At 40.3% G+C, this 17,508-nt stretch overlaps 1 protein-coding gene across 11 annotated transcripts in view; it reads right to left on the bottom strand.

Annotated features, from left to right (window-relative positions):
- RALGAPA1 (Ral GTPase activating protein catalytic subunit alpha 1) overlaps positions 1–17,508 on the bottom strand; it is a 129,522-nt gene that overhangs the window by 48,117 nt on the left and 63,897 nt on the right. For all 11 annotated transcript variants that reach the window (XM_082213280.1, XM_082213284.1, XM_082213286.1 and 8 more), the window contains 8 exons: positions 17,203–17,331; positions 15,011–15,136; positions 13,686–13,744; positions 13,054–13,162; positions 7,860–7,970; positions 2,951–3,019; positions 2,010–2,144; positions 791–974 (listed from right to left, as the gene is read on the bottom strand). In XM_082213280.1, coding sequence (XP_082069406.1) covers positions 791–974; positions 2,010–2,144; positions 2,951–3,019; positions 7,860–7,970; positions 13,054–13,162; positions 13,686–13,744; positions 15,011–15,136; positions 17,203–17,331 — 922 coding nt within the window. The remainder of the gene's footprint in view (positions 1–790; positions 975–2,009; positions 2,145–2,950; positions 3,020–7,859; positions 7,971–13,053; positions 13,163–13,685; positions 13,745–15,010; positions 15,137–17,202; positions 17,332–17,508) is intronic.

Below are 17,508 nucleotides of genomic sequence, written 5' to 3'. Positions count from 1 at the left end.
AAGTACTTGAAGATGATGAAGCATGCCTTAGACAAGGGCACAATGATTAGCCATTTTCTCCACATAAAAAAAAACAGCACGGAGTCACTACAGACCACAAAATCACCTGCTGTTAGCACACAGCTGCTACAAAAAGGTTCTGCATTTATCTAGTCCTTAATGCCACTATGGAAGCCTAAAGGGAACAGCTTAATACAGGAGGAGAATGACACCACACAGAATATTTGGTATCAGTATTAAAGCCTATCTTTTCCAAATTTCTGTCCACCAGGACCATTTGATATTTGCTAAAAGAAAAAAATTCAGCTTAAAACTTCTTGCAACCTTTATTTCAAGGTGGTGTATTTACTGAGAAAAAAAATAAAATACTCCCAACATGGAAAGCTCTTCAGGAAACAATGAAGGTTCACAAAAACATTTCTTTACGAATATAAAACAAAATGTCAACTTTATATTAAATTGCTTTTATCGGAACTCAACTATTCTGTATCTGGTTGTTTAGAAAAGATTAAGATAATTCCTCTAAAACCAAAAAATTATACATAATGCTAGTTGTTTGCAATGTTGCACAGAGGGCAAAAGGACCCATATTAAATGGATTTTTATGTACGTATTTTAGTAAACAGAGTTGCAATTGCTCAAAATTACACTGATTTATTCCACATTGATTTAGCACTATCTAGAGATCATAATGGCATCAGATGTAATATAAAATCCACACATTAGACACTTCAGTATCGGAAATCTACATTATTTGGTCAAAGGGAGGTGTTCATCAAGGCAAACAGACCTTCTGTGACTGGCTGGAGTTTTGATGACCGTTCTGAATCTGGAGAATGTAATGGCTCTGGCTCCTTCAAACTTTCCAAATGCATAAAAGGATCATAATCAGAAGATGCCAAATCAGATAGGCTCACAGGAAAATATTTGGGGTTGCTAAAGCACTGAGATCCATAAACACACCCATGAAGGACCTAAGAATAAAAATGAAGTTTAACATAATAAAAGTATCAAGAAAGGAAACAAACAAAAGAAATAAAAATAAACAGACTGGACACAGTAGTTAGTGTGTGATGCTTTGCTGGAAGTACAAAAGCAAACATGGAAAGCTGTCATCAGTTTTATCTGCATGGGAGGAAAGGCCATAATAAACCTATAATATTCTTAGGAAGACAAATTAAATACCCTGATGGGACCATGGAGGTCTTTTTAAATGTTCCAAATTTCTGTTTTTACTAATGTTGTTTCACAGGTGTGCCATGAGATGTAATTTAGACAGACATTTCACTATTGTGATATGTACTATAGGTACTGACAATTATTCTACCCCAATTGCATGTGCTTAGATTTTCAAAATGCTCTTCATAAACAGAGATATGAACCCAACATGCAGCCACTTCTCTCCTCCTTTCCTGGGGGAGGAAGGGAAAGGAGAATGTTAGCCGCTTTGAGACTCCTGAAGGGAGTGAAAGGCGGGATATCAAATCCAAACTCTTCTTCTTCTCCCTTTGTGCAAGTAAGTGAACAAGCCAGGAAGTCTGAGTTAATACTATCTCCCCTTAAGTCCAAAGTGGGATACTATATTCAAACAAGGATATGAAGTCAACGAGAAACCATGGTTTGTTAGGGAACCATTAACCATAGTTTCCCAGTTCAGATTTTTTCCTGGCTTGTATGAAGAGAGGAACAAGGCTACCATATGCAGTTACATAAGGCATGGCTATCTGATTATGACCACTGAGGGAACTTTTACTGGTTATCTGAAGTGCTATTTTTCATATTCAATGCCCTTCACGGCTTAGGAGCTTGGTACTTGGAAGGATTGTCTTTTTATGTGACAGCCTTCTGAAGTTGCATATCTGTTTTGTACTGTTAATCTGTTTTGCTTGTTTCTTCCAACCCTTTTATTCTTCTCACCTTGTTAGTAAAAACTTTAAAGATTAAATAAAAAGTAACACACTCACACCATAAATCAAAGCAGGGGAAGGGGGGGGAGCAGCAGCAGGTACCTTATATATGCAATTGAGAACAGATTTTTCCATTTTATCATTTTCAGATCCTGAAGTGTGAACAGGTTGCAACAGTGTCTTTAAAGGCAATGCCATTATCCAGTCCAACAGACAGAGAAGTAGAGAGACCACCAGCTGCAACAGAAAGATTTCAAAATTACAGCTAACCATAAAGAGGAATCTGCTTACTCTCTGTTTTTGTCCTTTCTTAATTTAGTCTCGGCATTAATCTAGCTCAATAGTAGCACAGTACTTTGTATATTACGTCCAACTGTTTTGTGTGTGTGTGTGTGGGGGGGAAACATATATGCCAAATGAACGCACTAAAATGTCATCTATTTGAGTGTCATTAGGAGGGTTCAGCATAACACTTTTAACTTTGAATGGAATACACCTATGCTAACGGCAGCAGAGTGATTAAAGACTACCTAATACTTTGCTACACAAAGAAGAAAAACAGATACATTATGTGGCAGTCTGTACAGTGGTACCTCGGGCTAAGTACTTACTTTGTTCTGGAGGTCCATTCTTAACCTGAAACTGTTCTTAACCTGAAGCACCACTTTAGCTAATGGGGCCTCCTGCTGCCGCCGCTGTGCAATTTCTGTTATCATCCTGAAGCAAAGTTTTTAACCCGAGGTACTATTTCTGGGTTAGCAGAGTCTGTAACCTGAAGCGTATGTAACCCAAGGTACCACTGTATATGGTTTGAACACTCAAAAAAAGGTTATAGTTTCTTGCAGGAACCAGTCACTTCAATGAGTATAACTATTGGATGGTATCCACACTATACATGAGCAGAAAACTCCAGCAATAGGCCATCCCACTCCAGTCTCTCACCTGCAGCAATTGAAAACCCTGGATACAATCCACTTTCTATTGCAAAGAAAACAAATGGCTGGGACCAGTGATTTACTTAAGAAAGATGACATAATTCATACCCTCTTGTCCTGTTCGTAAGAAGAAGCTTCTGTACTGGGCAAGAGATGAGTGATGGTTGCTATCAGGATCTATGGGAAATAAATAAATATTTGCTGTAACATTTCTACCATTTTTAGACTTTAAATAAACCCTTTAATCTGCTGGCAGACATACTTTGAAAAATAGTTTTTGGTAGGTTTTTTTGGGTCTTTGTATTTTAAAACTTTTTCTTATGTTTTCAAGAATATATACATAAGCAGAGGAAGTTATGTCCTGAATAAAATAAGCTGATACAATTGCATCACACTGTTATACTTCCCTCGGCAAACATACCCAGAACCACTATAATAAACAGACAAACTAACTAATTGAAGCAGAACTAACCCCCTCCCCGTCATCTGCAACCAACACACACTTTGGTTCCAAGTGTCATGAGAATGTCCCATTACTCTTCAGCAGGTAAATGTAGCAAAGAAATAACAATTTACATGCAATGCATAATACATACCAAAACATATTAAATCTATCAAAATAACCATTTACTTCAAGATGTTTAAACCCTCCTATGAAGTCATTTGCCTTTTGATCACTATATTGGGTCACTATATTTAAATACATTTCCACATTAAGAACATAAGAATGTGTGAACCCTGATGGTTCAAACTAAAAGCCTACTGATACAGTCCAGTTATCTGTTTCCTACACTGGCCAACCAGCTGGTCTGCAGAAACATATAGCCTTGACCAAAGTGGAGGTAGAACACACCTGCCATGACTAGTAACCACTGATAAGCCTTAGCATCCCTGAATTTGTCTAACAGTTGGTGGCCATCAATACATCTTGTAGATGTGACTTCCACTGTGCACTGTGTATTTCCTTTGGCTATCCTGAAACCCCCAGATGACCCTGGAATCCAGTATCATGATGAGAGAAAGTTTCACCTTCATTATACTACCCATAATTTTATACATTGGTCTATTCCCATTTTTCATTTTAGTTTACTGGGGTATAGAAAATGTCTATTGTGTAGGGATTTATGATGGCTGTCAATGCAATCAGTTGTTTTGGATCATCCTTGTAGGTAAATTAATCAATGCAAATGGTTATTTTTCAGTTGTTATAATTTCTTATTATTACTACAGGCAAGGCAGCAGTGTTTGTTCCAATTCAGAGTGTTCCCACTCCACCATCACTTAGCAAGTCATTTGTTAAGCTCTTTGAAGACTTAGGCTGCAGTTGTGAAGCTGCTTAAGAGCCTGAGTAATTCCAGAATCGAAGCCTTTAATAGTTGCTGCTATCAGTACTGGCAGAATTGATCTTTAACCACATTTGCTCAGAAGTCAGTTCCCTTGATTTCAGCATGCACTTAGAATTGGTGTTTGCTTTATTTTATTGCCTTCAACTGCTTGTAGCAAAATCCGTTGCACTTCACTGAAATATATTGAGATATTCCTTTCTCATGCATATTATTGTGCCCAAACATATTTATCTGTTTTTATTTTTCAAAAAAACATTTGCATTCTGTTATGGCACCTGCTTCATATTTCTCTTTTGGGTGAGATTTAAAATGTGAGGGCCATTAGAGTAGGTGGCTGTAACAGTGTGTTTCATTTTATTTATTTATAAAATTTATACACCGATTGATTGTAAAAAACAAACAAACCTCAAAGCACATTGCAAAAAGATAAAACAATAACATCAAACAGCTGCTCCTCCCCAATCAAGTAAGTAAATAAAAATGCTTAACTAAAAGTAGAAATTGTAGAAAGATTTTGGCAGATTTTTCTGCGCACTTGGGGGCAAAAGGGAGTAATTTATAACAACTGTTGTTGAGACATTTCCTTCCAAATCTGCTAGACTAGAGCCAGACAGAGGACAGGTGGGTGTCCTGCCTACTCCCAACGTAAATCCTGGCTACACCCACACTGGCAGGCTGCATAGTAGCTGAACCTGCTATTCTCAGTGTGCACCAACAGTTATATTAACACAAACTATTCCGTATCCCATCAAATTGATCAGGGTTTAAATATGATAATGTTAAGTAGGGCACAGACATTGGATTGAGGCCATATTGCTTAGCATCTATTTAGGTTTTCCTGGAAGGAGCTCTGTGTTATTAGTATTCAAAGCGGCAATGAGGATACAGGAAGTGTTGATAAATATACAGAAAGAGTGATTTAAGGAAGCCAAAGAGCCAAACAAAACTGCTTATGAGAAGGGAAAATGAACACAAATATACCATTTAGGTGTTCACATGTTCATTCCCAAAGCTTCGGTGCTGATTGGAACAACATTTACAAGATGACAACATAGAGTGTGCTTATTAGAAAGCTTGCAAAATAGTGACCATCAATGGGGTATGTTCATCCCCGACCTGGCCACAGTGATCCATGCGATGGTCACCTCCAGGCTTGACTACTGTAATTCACTCCACGCGGGCCTGCCCTTGAAGCTGTCCCAGAAAATCCAGCGGGTGCAGAATGCTGCAGCGAGGCTCCTCACGGGGTCTCTGCCATGGGAACATATTCACCCAGTGCTTTTCAAGCTGCACTGGCTCCCGGTGGAGTACAGGGTCAGATTTAAGGTTCTGCTTTTGAACTTTAAAGCCCTTCATGGCCTAGGACCCTCGTACCTATGGGACCGCCTCTCCCGGTATGCCCCACGGAGAGACTCAAGGTCCATAAATACCAACACCCCAGTGGTCCCGGGCCCTAAGGAAGTTAGATTAGCTTCAACCAGAGCCAGGGCCTTTTCAACTCTGGCTCTGGCCTGGTGGAACGCTCTGCCTCATGAGACCAGGACCCTGCAGGATCTGATTTCTTTCCGCAGGGCCTGTAAGACAGAGTTGTTCTGCCTGGCCTTTGGCTTGAAGCCAGTTTGATTCCCTCCCTCCCTTTCTTTTTTCTTTTCCTTCTCCTCCTGTGATGAGGCATTTTAATGAGGCATTTTAATATTTTAATGTTTCAATATTTTAATGTTGTATTTTAATTTTGTTTTAAGTTGTAATCATTCAACTTGTTTTTATTATTGCTTGTTAGCTGCCCTGAGCCCGGCCTTGGCTGGGGAGGGCGGGGTATAAATAAAAAATTATCATCATCATCATCATCCCTGGATATAGAATCTAAGAAAAGGCCAGGAGGGATGCATTGTAAGATTTATTCTACATGCTAAAGAGGGCACACACTTCAGAGTAACTGTGGGCAGAAATAGGAGGTCTAAAACACAATTTAGTGCTGTGGATGCCCTGCCCACCAGCTAAAACACTGAGGATGATATTGAGAAAGAAATCAGGAAGACAGCCAAAAAAGATGTAAATCAGGGGCAATTCAAACTACCTCTAGCAACTTGAATGGAGGAACTAAAGAGCTTACCAGCATGTAGGGATTCAGAGTGCTTTAGATCCTGGCCACTGTTAGGACACCTTCCCCCCTCTTTTTAATCCCCTATTGCAATAACCGACCAGAATGAAAGCATCTAAAGTAAACAGATGCACCCTTGGATCTCAATGATTTAAATTGGCCCATACAAATTAATGAAGTAGAAGGTTGTGCAATTATAATGCTATAATATATGCTTCTCTTCTATATTACAACAACATAAATGACGTAGCAAAGCCATTTAAAGAAACTTCAGTAAACTTAAAGGTAAAGGTAAAGGGACCCCTGACCGTTAGGTCCAGTCATGGACAACTCTGGGGTTGCGGCGCTCATCTCGCTTTACTGGCCGAGGGAGCCGGCGTACAGCTTCCGGGTCATGTGGCCAGCATGACTAAGCCGCTTCTGGCAAACCAGAGCAGCGCACAGAAACGCCGTTTACCTTCCCGCCGGAGTGGTACCTATTTATCTACTTGCACTTTGACGTGCTTTTGAACTGTTAGGTTGGCAGGAGCTGGGACTGAGCAACAGGAGCTCACCCCGTCGTGGGGATTCGAACCACCGACCTTCTGATCAGCAAGCCCTAGGCTCAGTGGTTTAGACTACAGCGCCACCCGTGTCACTAAACTTAAAACATGGTATATAAGCTGCAACCCTAACCCCATTTACCTGGGAGTAAGCCCCACTGAATTTAATAGAACTTACTCCTGAGTAGACATGTGCTGTAAGGCATTGAGCTACTCAAATTACAATTGTGGGGAGGGGGAAGTCTGAGGAGACACAGGACCGCCTTCAAAGACTTTGTCTGTAGATGAAGGCAGATCTGTGCACTGGGCTGTTGTTTTTTTTGTAAAATTTCATGTACTTATTGTTACACTTGGTGTCCAAACTTTTTTCAAAGAGGGCCAGATTTGATGAAGTGAAGGGCCTTGAGGGTAAACCAAAGCGCCAACCAAACTTGTTTAGGGTTGAAGCTGCTGAGGTGGGGTTTTTTTTAGGATTTTACCCCAGGAAATAAGCTGCCACAGGGGCCAGATTAGGCCCCCGAAATGGACTTTGAACATGTCTGCTATAGGAGATCTGGATAGAGAGGATCTGCTGCTTCTTGTCTAATACTTCAAGATTGTGGAATTGCCTTTAGAAAGAGGACACAATGTGTTACTGGTTATCCTGAAGCAACATTGCACCCTAGGGCAGAATTACATGTTGCATTTAGTTCTGTGCCCTCTCCTCTCCTGTGGTTTCCACCAACTGGTATTCTGAAGCATACTGGCACTGTCTGTGGAGGTAGATTACATTTCAATAATATATGTAATAAAGTTAAATATTTTTTCATTTCCTTCCTTTAGCTTTTTTTCCACATTTACCATCACCTACACTCCAAATGAAGAATTATAAACAAAACACCCCTCATTTGGGTGTTTTTGGACAACTGAAAATCTGTATGGCAAAAAAAACCCCTCTGACTTTGACCATTTGAAAATATTTTGCTTCATATTTCTAAAGCGAGGATTATAAAGCTAAAGTTCCATTTTTTGTTCATGTTTATACTTACCTGAATAATTTTTAATGGTGAATCTGCTTGGTACATTTGTAGCCTCTGTACATAATGAATCAGCATATTAAGCATATTGCAAGCAACATGCGCAACCGTTTTATTTGGAAACTGTAGAAAAACAGAAAAAGTTATAAATGCATGGACTTCAGTATTAGCGCACACCATGTGATGGACTAGCATCTCATGACTGTTACATATTTGGAGGAGAATTACACACACTCAAAGCAAATTTTTAAAAACCCAGTCTTTTGTCAAGGAAGCAGCACAGCTTTAAATCTGAAATAGATTACTTTACTTGGATCTAAAACCTAAATAAAGAAACATCCAAATACAGTCAACAATTATGGATTGCAAACAACCATCAAAAGGTCTGAGGTTTGTGCTGAAAAACAACAGATTTATTTGGATGAACATTTTGTATTTGCATGCGTTGTGCCAAGATTAGTATTTCCTTTAAAAAAACCCCACCATGTTAGGTGGCCGAAATTGATGCAAATCAGACTCTAAAAATCTGCAAAATGTAAAATATGATATAAAATAAAAAATTAACAAGTGTTGTCACAATATTTTGTTCTTTTAATTGTGTAAATACGCAATATAATGGAAAACACAGGAGCTCTAGGGCATGGTACGCAAAGTGTATTTTGAATGCATATGACCGCAGGACCACTTTTTCATGTCTTTGCATTCAAGCCCTATGTTTGGTGAAAGATTCCTGCATTGTAGGGAGTTAGACTAGATGATTCTTGTTGTCCCTTCCAGTTCTATGGTTCTATGATCTTACGCTTGGGCTTGTGTAGACATTAATGGCCTCATTCACATGTCATATGAAACCACAGTTTGTGCACAGCCTCCTCCTTTTTCCTACTCCTGCACAGCAGGGAGTAGTTCAGAAGCTGTTGCTTCTGCTTAACCATAATTTGTCCTATCAACTAGACCAGGGGTCTGCAACCTTTAAGACAAAAAGAGCCACTTGGACCTGTTTCCGAAGAAAAAACAACAACTGGGAGCCGCAAAACCATTGCGACATTTAAAACAAATATATCTCCGGAGCCACGATCTGACAGCGGGCGGGAAGGTGACGTCGGGACGGTGCATGACTAACACACGCACCGCCCCCATGCGACGTCACAGCCAGTACAGCGCCCGCCACAGTGAGGAGTGTCGGGGCGCACAATGCACCTCCTCCCCTCGCTAGTATCCGCCCCGGAGCCGCAGCAAAGATGTAAAAGAGCCACATGCGGCTCCGGAGCCGCGGGTTGCAGACCCCTGAACTAGACTGAAAAAGTATGGTTAACATAAACTATGGCTAGCTGAAACAATCATAGTTAATGTTAATCATGGTTCTGGGCCTAGATGACATGACTAGCTATGATTAACCAAACTAAACCCCTTCCAGCTGTGTGAAAGAAGGGGAAGCTCACTACAGATAGTTCCTGCTCACTTATGTTGCACTAAACTATGGTTACATGTGGTGTGAAAACACTGCCATGGAATGAAATGGCCTTATTTCTCCCATGGTTCTGCTGAATTTATGAAATAGCTAAGGCAGAGGTACACTCGGGATTTTTTTTTTTTATCTATAGCTTTTGTATTGTGAACATTTCACGTTGGAGATGGCAGCAGAGGGTGAGGATTAAATACTGTGGAAACTTGCTGTAAAAAAAACCATGCAACTTCCACCTCTTTCTGAGTTGTAAGACCATAACTGGCATTGTAAGCGCCATGCTGAAGCACTTGTCTTAACGACAAAGCCTCTTATGATCTGCCAGGGGATGCTGAGGAAGTGGTAAAGCAGAATGCAGCAGGCAGAATACACATTGTCTGCTGTCTGCCTGAGGGCTTGGGTGGCTTCCAACTTATTATGATGAACATCAAAGAAAAATTCAGACGCTCCAACAAATCAAATGCAGATAGCTGGAGGTGTTCTTTGAAAACAGCCTTTACAAAAAAGCCAAACCCTGTACATGATGGACAATAGGTGAAGTAGTTGGAGATGTTCTATTGTCGGATTTATAGGTAAGTACCACAAATATGGACCTTGGAAGCAGCCTTACCTACTCAAATTGTCAGCAATTACATGCCACCAATTTGTGGGAAGGTTTTTCATTCTGTGGGAAGCTCAAACTGCATGCAAAAGGCAAATGTGTTTTCCAGTAACAAACAGCAGCAACGTTTACTATGTTACTTATACGCTCTGAATTTTAATAGCTGCTCCTTTGCACAGAAATAGTCAGGAATTATTCAAGGCAAATATTATCAGGTTAAGCAGTAATTTTATTTTATGGAAATGATTCTTATTCAGAAAAAAATAGGGGGCAGATCTGAAGTACCCAAGAACTGCCTAAAACAGGGTTTCTTAAGCTTTCTACCCCTAGGGCCAATTGAGATGGTTGAAAACTACAGAGGCCCACCAGTCACAAAATGGTGGCAGATGCAAGTAGTATGGCATAATTAGCTGGCAATTACTGAGGTGACTTTCTACTGATACTTAATCCATTTTTGGAAATTGCTAAATTATTTGCCACAAGTGTTTTCCCTGTGGCGAGGAGTTCCATAGCTTAGCGTTCCTGTACTGTACAGACATTTGCTCTGGAGGTATTGTGACTCAGCCTCCCAATTTTAGACAGAAGCTGTTGATCCAGAGGATTTAAGTGGGGAAGGCTTTTCCCTTCAAATGCCTCGAAGTATTTTTACCCATCTCCTGTAATTTCTCCCTATTCTCTTCTCACTGTACCTTATTTCCCCACACCATGTGAGTTTCTTTCATCCCTCTTCCCTGGCCCTTTTACGTTCACTTATTCTTCCTATAACAGCCTCCCTCTTTACTTTCCTTCTATTTCCAGTTAAATGTTTTATTAACTATTAACCTTTCATCTCACTTTCTAATTTCCCTCCACACTTCCTTTGACTTTCTTCCCTTCTCCCCACTAAATATCTCTTCTCTCCTGGCCATATTTACCCAGCAGGAAAGAGCTGCTGGGGCTGCCGTTGGTACAGTTGAAGGCAATGACATGTCTAAGGGACAGGCAGGCAAGTGAGGAGGCACTAGGCAAGCTGTGGCATTAAGGCCCAGGACTCTCTGGTGGATCCTAGATCACTGTCTGAGAAAAAGTGGTCTTAAAGAGTAAGTGTGAACAAGTAAGTAAGACTGGGGAGGGGGGAGGCTTACTGCATAATTAGCTCTTATATGCGTTCGCCCACAAAAAAAATAATTCTAAATTATAGTCACATCTGAGGAATCATAATCTTCAAAATCAGGCTGCTCATAAAAGCTTGGTTTGCACCACTGTGATGGGACCTGAATAGTTAAGCAAAACATCTGAACAGCCAAATCTTTGCCACTCCTGCCTTGGACAACATATAGGGCTGTGCTAAGTTCTTGCTCTTAGAATACATTGCACTTGCACTGAAGCTGTGCATTTTTAATTTGCTGCAGGTGTGATGTCAAGTCACCAAATATCTGGGGAGTGTTATTCAGGGAGGGGACATGCTTTGACCCTAATCTTAATTTACTGCAAATCTCCATGATGGAAAGTTTCTGAAAGTTCCGAATAACCTGTCTTTAACATCTAAACTAGAGAATCATTTAGCTAGAAAGGTTCAGCCCCCTGCTCAATGAAAGAAATCTAGCTAGAGCATCAAGCTATAGAATTGGAGCATCCCCAGCAGACGGCAATTCAACCATGGCTTGAAGACTCCCTAGGTAATTAGTCCCTATGTCTAACTACTCTGCTAAAAGCTTCTCCTGATATCCAACTAAAACCTAGCTTTTGCGCCTGTATTTGTGACTCTTTGTATTATGAACCTATTCAGTGGGTTCAGCAGAGAGAAGTTAAAGAACTTACTTTCTTGATAACGGTGACTTTTTGTCAACGGTCCCTTTAAAAAAGCCTGATGTTAAAATACTATGCTCTGTTCTGTTATAAAGGATTTCTTTTATTAGACACCAATTCAAGCTCCATGTTGGTCCACTGGAGTCAATCCATAGAGCCAGTATGCCTTTCTCTAGCCTAAACTTTCAACAGTGGTTCAGCTTCACCCGTTGCTTAAAAAAATGGTTTGAGCAATAGAGTTTTTTCTGTAGCATGGATGAGGTTTTGTAGTCACTTAGAACCCAAGCTATTTTGGAGCGGCACATAACACAGTCTCTAACTGCAGGGGTTGAGAAGAGCAATTAGGATCTTTGTACTAAGGCTTTCAAGGTGGTTGAGAGACAAAAGTTGTGACTTCACACTGTCTAGAGGAAATAAACACTGCCTATACTTTGATAGAGCAGCTTGGTTGGAGTTCAGAAAGTGTTGCTGCATCTGTGTTATAAGCCTGCAATTTGCTTTTGTCCAGTTCAATAGTGTGCGTACTGCACTTGTCAATACAACTGACAAGAAACATAGTATCTGGTATCTATACTCAATTCATGTCTCTCTGCAAGAAAAATAGCCAACTCCAAGAGTCTTTGAATAATGTGTGATCTAGTTTCCAAATAAGAGCCTCAATGTGTGATTCTTCTGGGCACAAAACTGTATTTGTGAACTTTAAATCTCTGTTAAAAAGAAGAAGGAAAAATGACATCAATTATTTCCCCTTACTCTGAAGCACCTAAAAGAAGTGTGCTGTATTAAGGTACTACACTTTATATTTTAAGCATTCATATTTAAAATTACTTTAAATTAAACCATTGCTTTGTAACAGCGATGAGACCTGGAAAATTTGGATAAAAATTGGCACAGTTTTAGGTCCGCCCCCACCAAGCATATAAAAGTAATTGGGATGCTTTGGTTGAATACTATTGTTGGAAAGGGAATTGAAGAGGCTGATGCGGAATCTTACTTATATTCTAATCTTTGGCTGTAATTTTATGTGCACTCACCTGAAAGTAAGCCCCACAGAACATGATGGGAATTACTTTTGAGTAAACAAGTGTTACAACATATGTAACCTGCATATGAATGTGATGTTAATATGCTTTAACGCACTTTCACATGGTTCAGCAGGGCTTACTGTCAAGTGAGCGTGCACAGGACTGTAACCTTAGTAGTTATGAACAGAAACCAGCTAACGTTTATCTATGTGAGCCCTAGCGCTGCCTAGAGATTCTTCTAGGAAAATGAGAAAAGAAGGCCAGAAAAGCCACAGAGTGCACATGAAACACTACACAGGGCCCTTTAAATCCGAATGGTTACATGCTTACTTTTAATGATGCACAGATCACATTCAGAGCTTCCTTGATCTGAGGATGATGGGATTCATGCACCAGTTCCTCACATATCCATATGCCAAGGCTACAAAGAGCAACACATCTGCAAAACAATGTTAGATAGCAATGTAAGCACTGACTTTAGCCAAGCTAAAACTAATGTCAAGGGAGTAGAAAACTTGTGGTATATTGAGAGTTTGTTGAGGTAGGACAACAGTGCAACCCTATGGTCATCTAATTAGATGTAAGCTCCACTGAGTTCAATTGAACTTATTCCCAGGTAAGCCTGTTTAGGATTGTAGCCTTAGAGAAGCCATCTCTTAATGTCTAAACTAATATATATGGTGCATGCCACTACTTTTTCACTGGTTTGTTTCATTAACCATAATCTACTGCTACTTCCTTTTAAAAGGAATTTAAAAGGATTTTAAGAATGCTTATCTATCTCCTCAGATATATTCTCTGGATAACTCATAATGCAGTTGAGCAAAGGCAAATTTAAAAGAAAACCATGATTCAAATTAACACCAAAAGTCAACCCATATTGTGCTATTTAAATAATTTAGCTGAACATACAAATTGACCTATTTGCTAGAGGATCTGCAGTGATCCTTCTTTATTCATACCTTGCTGGTCCAGATGGCTCCTCTCTGGCAGAACTTAATACCGTTTTGATGATCAGTTCCTAAAGTAAGAACGTTCAAAGTCAGTTATCCAGAAACCCCTTAAATTTAAAATAAAGCTTTATTATGTGATAGGAAAAGTTCACAGAAATGGGAGAGTTACAAAACACTCTGCATTTGTTCATACTATCATACTGTTTGTTCATACTATTTCCTCAGAGACAGTATCCAATGGAACAAGGAATCCAAAGTTGTTTCAGCCGTACATCCCTGCTGATTCTCTTGAATCTTTCAGCTTTGGGTACCATACCATGCCTAGCTGCACAAACATCCACTCCCTTACAGTGAGGAGCTGCTACTAGCTGCCACTTTCTCAAACAAACAAACAAACAAACAAAAAAAAAACCACCCCAAACACATTGCCACCCAAGTGCTCTGGTTAAGCAAATAGCAATGAATGATTTGAACACAAAAAATCTCCTAACAAGAAGAAAAATGACTGAAGCTGCTATCCTAGATACACTTACTTGTTCCACTGACCACAACAGCTGCATTTAGACATAATAAACAATATTTATCAATACATGAATTGCCATTGGGTATGCGCATTTCAGAATCCCTTGCCACTGTTTTTAACTTACCACAGGGCAAATTGTGGTTAGTCTTAAGCAATTAACTGAAAGCAGCTCTGTCCTGTCCTTGAAGGACCAGTTTCAAAAATGGTGCGGAAGGTCCTCTCCTCGCGCTGCCTTCCCAAAGCCAACTGAGTGAGGCCCTGGGCTTTGGGAAGGAGGCACAAGGCTATGGCAGGGTCCTAGTGCCCCACTTACCCAGTTTTGGAAAGGCAGTGTGAGGGCTTGCATTGGACTACTCTGCTCTACAGAGAGAATCTGCTCCCAGTATTTGGAACTCCTTATCAAGAGACATCTAGCTAGTTCCTTATTTGATGACCTTTTCCAGGCAAAAACATTGTTTATTTAGATATGTCTTTTAGCCCATTAGCTAACATATATGTTGAAACTGGTTCTTTTTGTTGCTTTTACTGATGTATTTTACCTGCCTTGTTCTTATGTGGTGGTTTTTTTTTTAAATCAGGCACTATTTTCACTGCATCTGTATTATTATTAGCTGCCTTGACTATGGAAAGGTAGGGTGCAAATTCAACAAGCAAACTGATAAATAATAATGATAATAATAATAATAATAATAATAATAATAATAATAATAAAAAATAGGCATGCCTAGGATTGTGCCAGGAGCTGCTGCTCAGCTGAAAACAGCTAAACAAGGGGAAATATATGCAGAGTAGACAGCATTTCAAAACCTACCTTAACATCTGTAAACGGAGAGACAACAATGTCAGGAGTGCTTGGGTGCAGAGCTGGGAGTTCACAATATAAATTGGGAAAGCAAACCAGAGAGCCTAAGAGAACTTGTGCTTCTACTCTTGGTGCCTGAGAAAAAGAGAAAGATACAAACAGATGATAAAGTTTAGTCTTCATCTTGAAATGAAACGTTTTAAGCACAGGTCTCTTGGGGTATTGCAGTCATGAAGGGGCAACATGAGTGGGAAAAGGGCCATGTAGCCCTGGCAGGATTTTAAATTACACAAGGAGCCCCTACAACTAGAAGAGGCTTCCTGCTGCAGAACGTACACTGGGGTTGAGAAAGCTGGCCAGAGCCATGAGCCAGTGGGATGGGGTAAAGCCCTGTTCTACTTGTATTGCCCCTTCAATCACCCAAGGACCAGAATGATGATGAGCTGCTTGCAGTGCTTTGTGGGCTCATATGCTGGTGATGTGCTTGACCTGCTGGGGATGCTTCAGAGTTATTTTTCTGAGAATGCAATTGCACTGGGGCTGCCTTCAGGTATTACAGCTTATTGTTATTTGTTAGCTATTCAGTTTGATAGGTTACCTTATGCATAGCAGTTTCTAGGTAACTTAGAACCAAGTTAAAAACATGTACAACATAATAGCACCATTTTCTTACATTCGTCCCTTATGCTTGCCTTTCACAGATCTTCCCACTTTTATTACTATTATTTATTCAGTTTAGACATCGCCCTATACCCGGAGGTCTCGGGCGGTTTCTGTTGTTTGATACCCTTACCTCTCCCTTTCCTATCTTCATGCAATATTTAAATTTAGATTGCAAGCTCCCTAAGGCAAAGGAGCACAGTATAAGGCAGGCAAATTTGCAAGCAATTGGATGCATAAAACAAGAATGTCAAGAATGTAAACAACCTGTACATTATCTAATATACAACTTTCTAATAATACAGTTTTGTAGTAAATAAATAGAATATGCTAAGTTGCTTTTAAGGTGACAAAGTCCCTACTTAGAGAGACTTTGGTTGGTAAACTTTGTACACAACATCCTAGTAACACACACACACACACACACACACACACACACTGTATGTGTGTGTGTGTTATATAACTCATAGCTATATATAAAAATAAGCTGTATATAAATGGACTGCTGGACTCCCCCAAATGGTGCTTTTAGCCAGTGGCCATCCATTAGGTAGGATCTAGCACCACCTCATGGCTAAAGGTGAGTGGGATACAAGAGTGGAAAAAAGACTCACAGACCCCAGGAAGTGAAGTGGCGGGTGTGGAGACAAGCAAGAAAATAAAAGATTGAAGGCACAGTGGGGATTTGTTTAGGCAGTCAGGCCTCCCCACCCAACAGCTGACACGGAGGGTAGCACAGCAGTCACTGCAGCCACTTTTCTGCATGGCCTCCAGCTGGCCCCAGAACTTCAACTCTAGTTGAGAAAAGAGTTGTGTGGAGAGAGAGCAGGGGGGAAATAGGAAAAGAGGCTTTTTAGAAGATGCTCCCCACTTTAGGCAATTTCACTTATGCGCATGGGCCCCCGGAATGTAACCCCCACATAAATGGTGGGGACGCCTGTCCTGGAGAACAAAAGGAAAAACACTCATATTGAACACAAGAAAAAAATCCAAAAGGAGAGCTAAGACCACCAATCCATCTCAGACAAAGGCAGGAAATGGACAGGAGTCAGCACTGGAAGGGGTCGTATATGCCTTGACTCTTGAGTTGCTTATCCTGTTTCTGAATACCGGGTGGTGCTAGATCCTACTTGATGGATGGACACCCACAGAAAATCTAATAGCAATTGCTGAATATAATTAACCTGGGCAACAGCTTAGGACCAGGCTATCCGATAGAGCATTTCCTTCTGTATAAACCAGCCCAGTCATAAAACAAAAGGAGGGCCTTCTCTGTGGTGGCCCTCCCACTGTGGAATGACCTCCTAGAGATATGTCAGGCACCTGTGGTGCAGGCGTTTCCTCGGTGGCAAAAACTTACTTATTCACACCAACGTTTCAAGGCACCAATCCTTAGTACTGACTACAGTGAACTCTGGTATATATTTGTTACTTTGTTGTACTGGTTTTATTTTGTAAACTGCCTTGGTATTTTTCACAATGAAATGTGGTCTGTAAATAATTTTAAACAGCAGCAATAATTTTTGTTAATGGAAACTCACATTGAGAAAAGAGGATGCCGCCACTCTACCAGCTGCGACAATGAAGTCCATGATCAGCATGGTAGCACCAGGTAAACCAAGTGAAAAAAACTGAGGAGAACAGTGCTTGATGATTGTATTGACGATATCCTTGGAGGAAAAGAGGCACAGAACTGTTTAACAGACAGATCGCTTGCAACTTCCATAATAGACACTCTGTTAAATAAAAAGACTAACGAAAGGACAAAATAAATAGTATGAAACCCTGTTTTGAGAATGCCAATGGCAGCATTTGGAGATTGTGATAATCTATGTTTTATTCTGATG

The sequence above is a fragment of the Podarcis vaucheri genome, assembly GCF_965113315.1.
Source record: "Podarcis vaucheri genome assembly, chromosome: 1".
NCBI classification, from domain to species: domain Eukaryota; kingdom Metazoa; phylum Chordata; class Lepidosauria; order Squamata; family Lacertidae; genus Podarcis; species Podarcis vaucheri.
The sequence above is the reverse complement of the archived record's forward strand: the minus strand, read 5'-3'. Positions and strand labels throughout refer to the sequence as shown.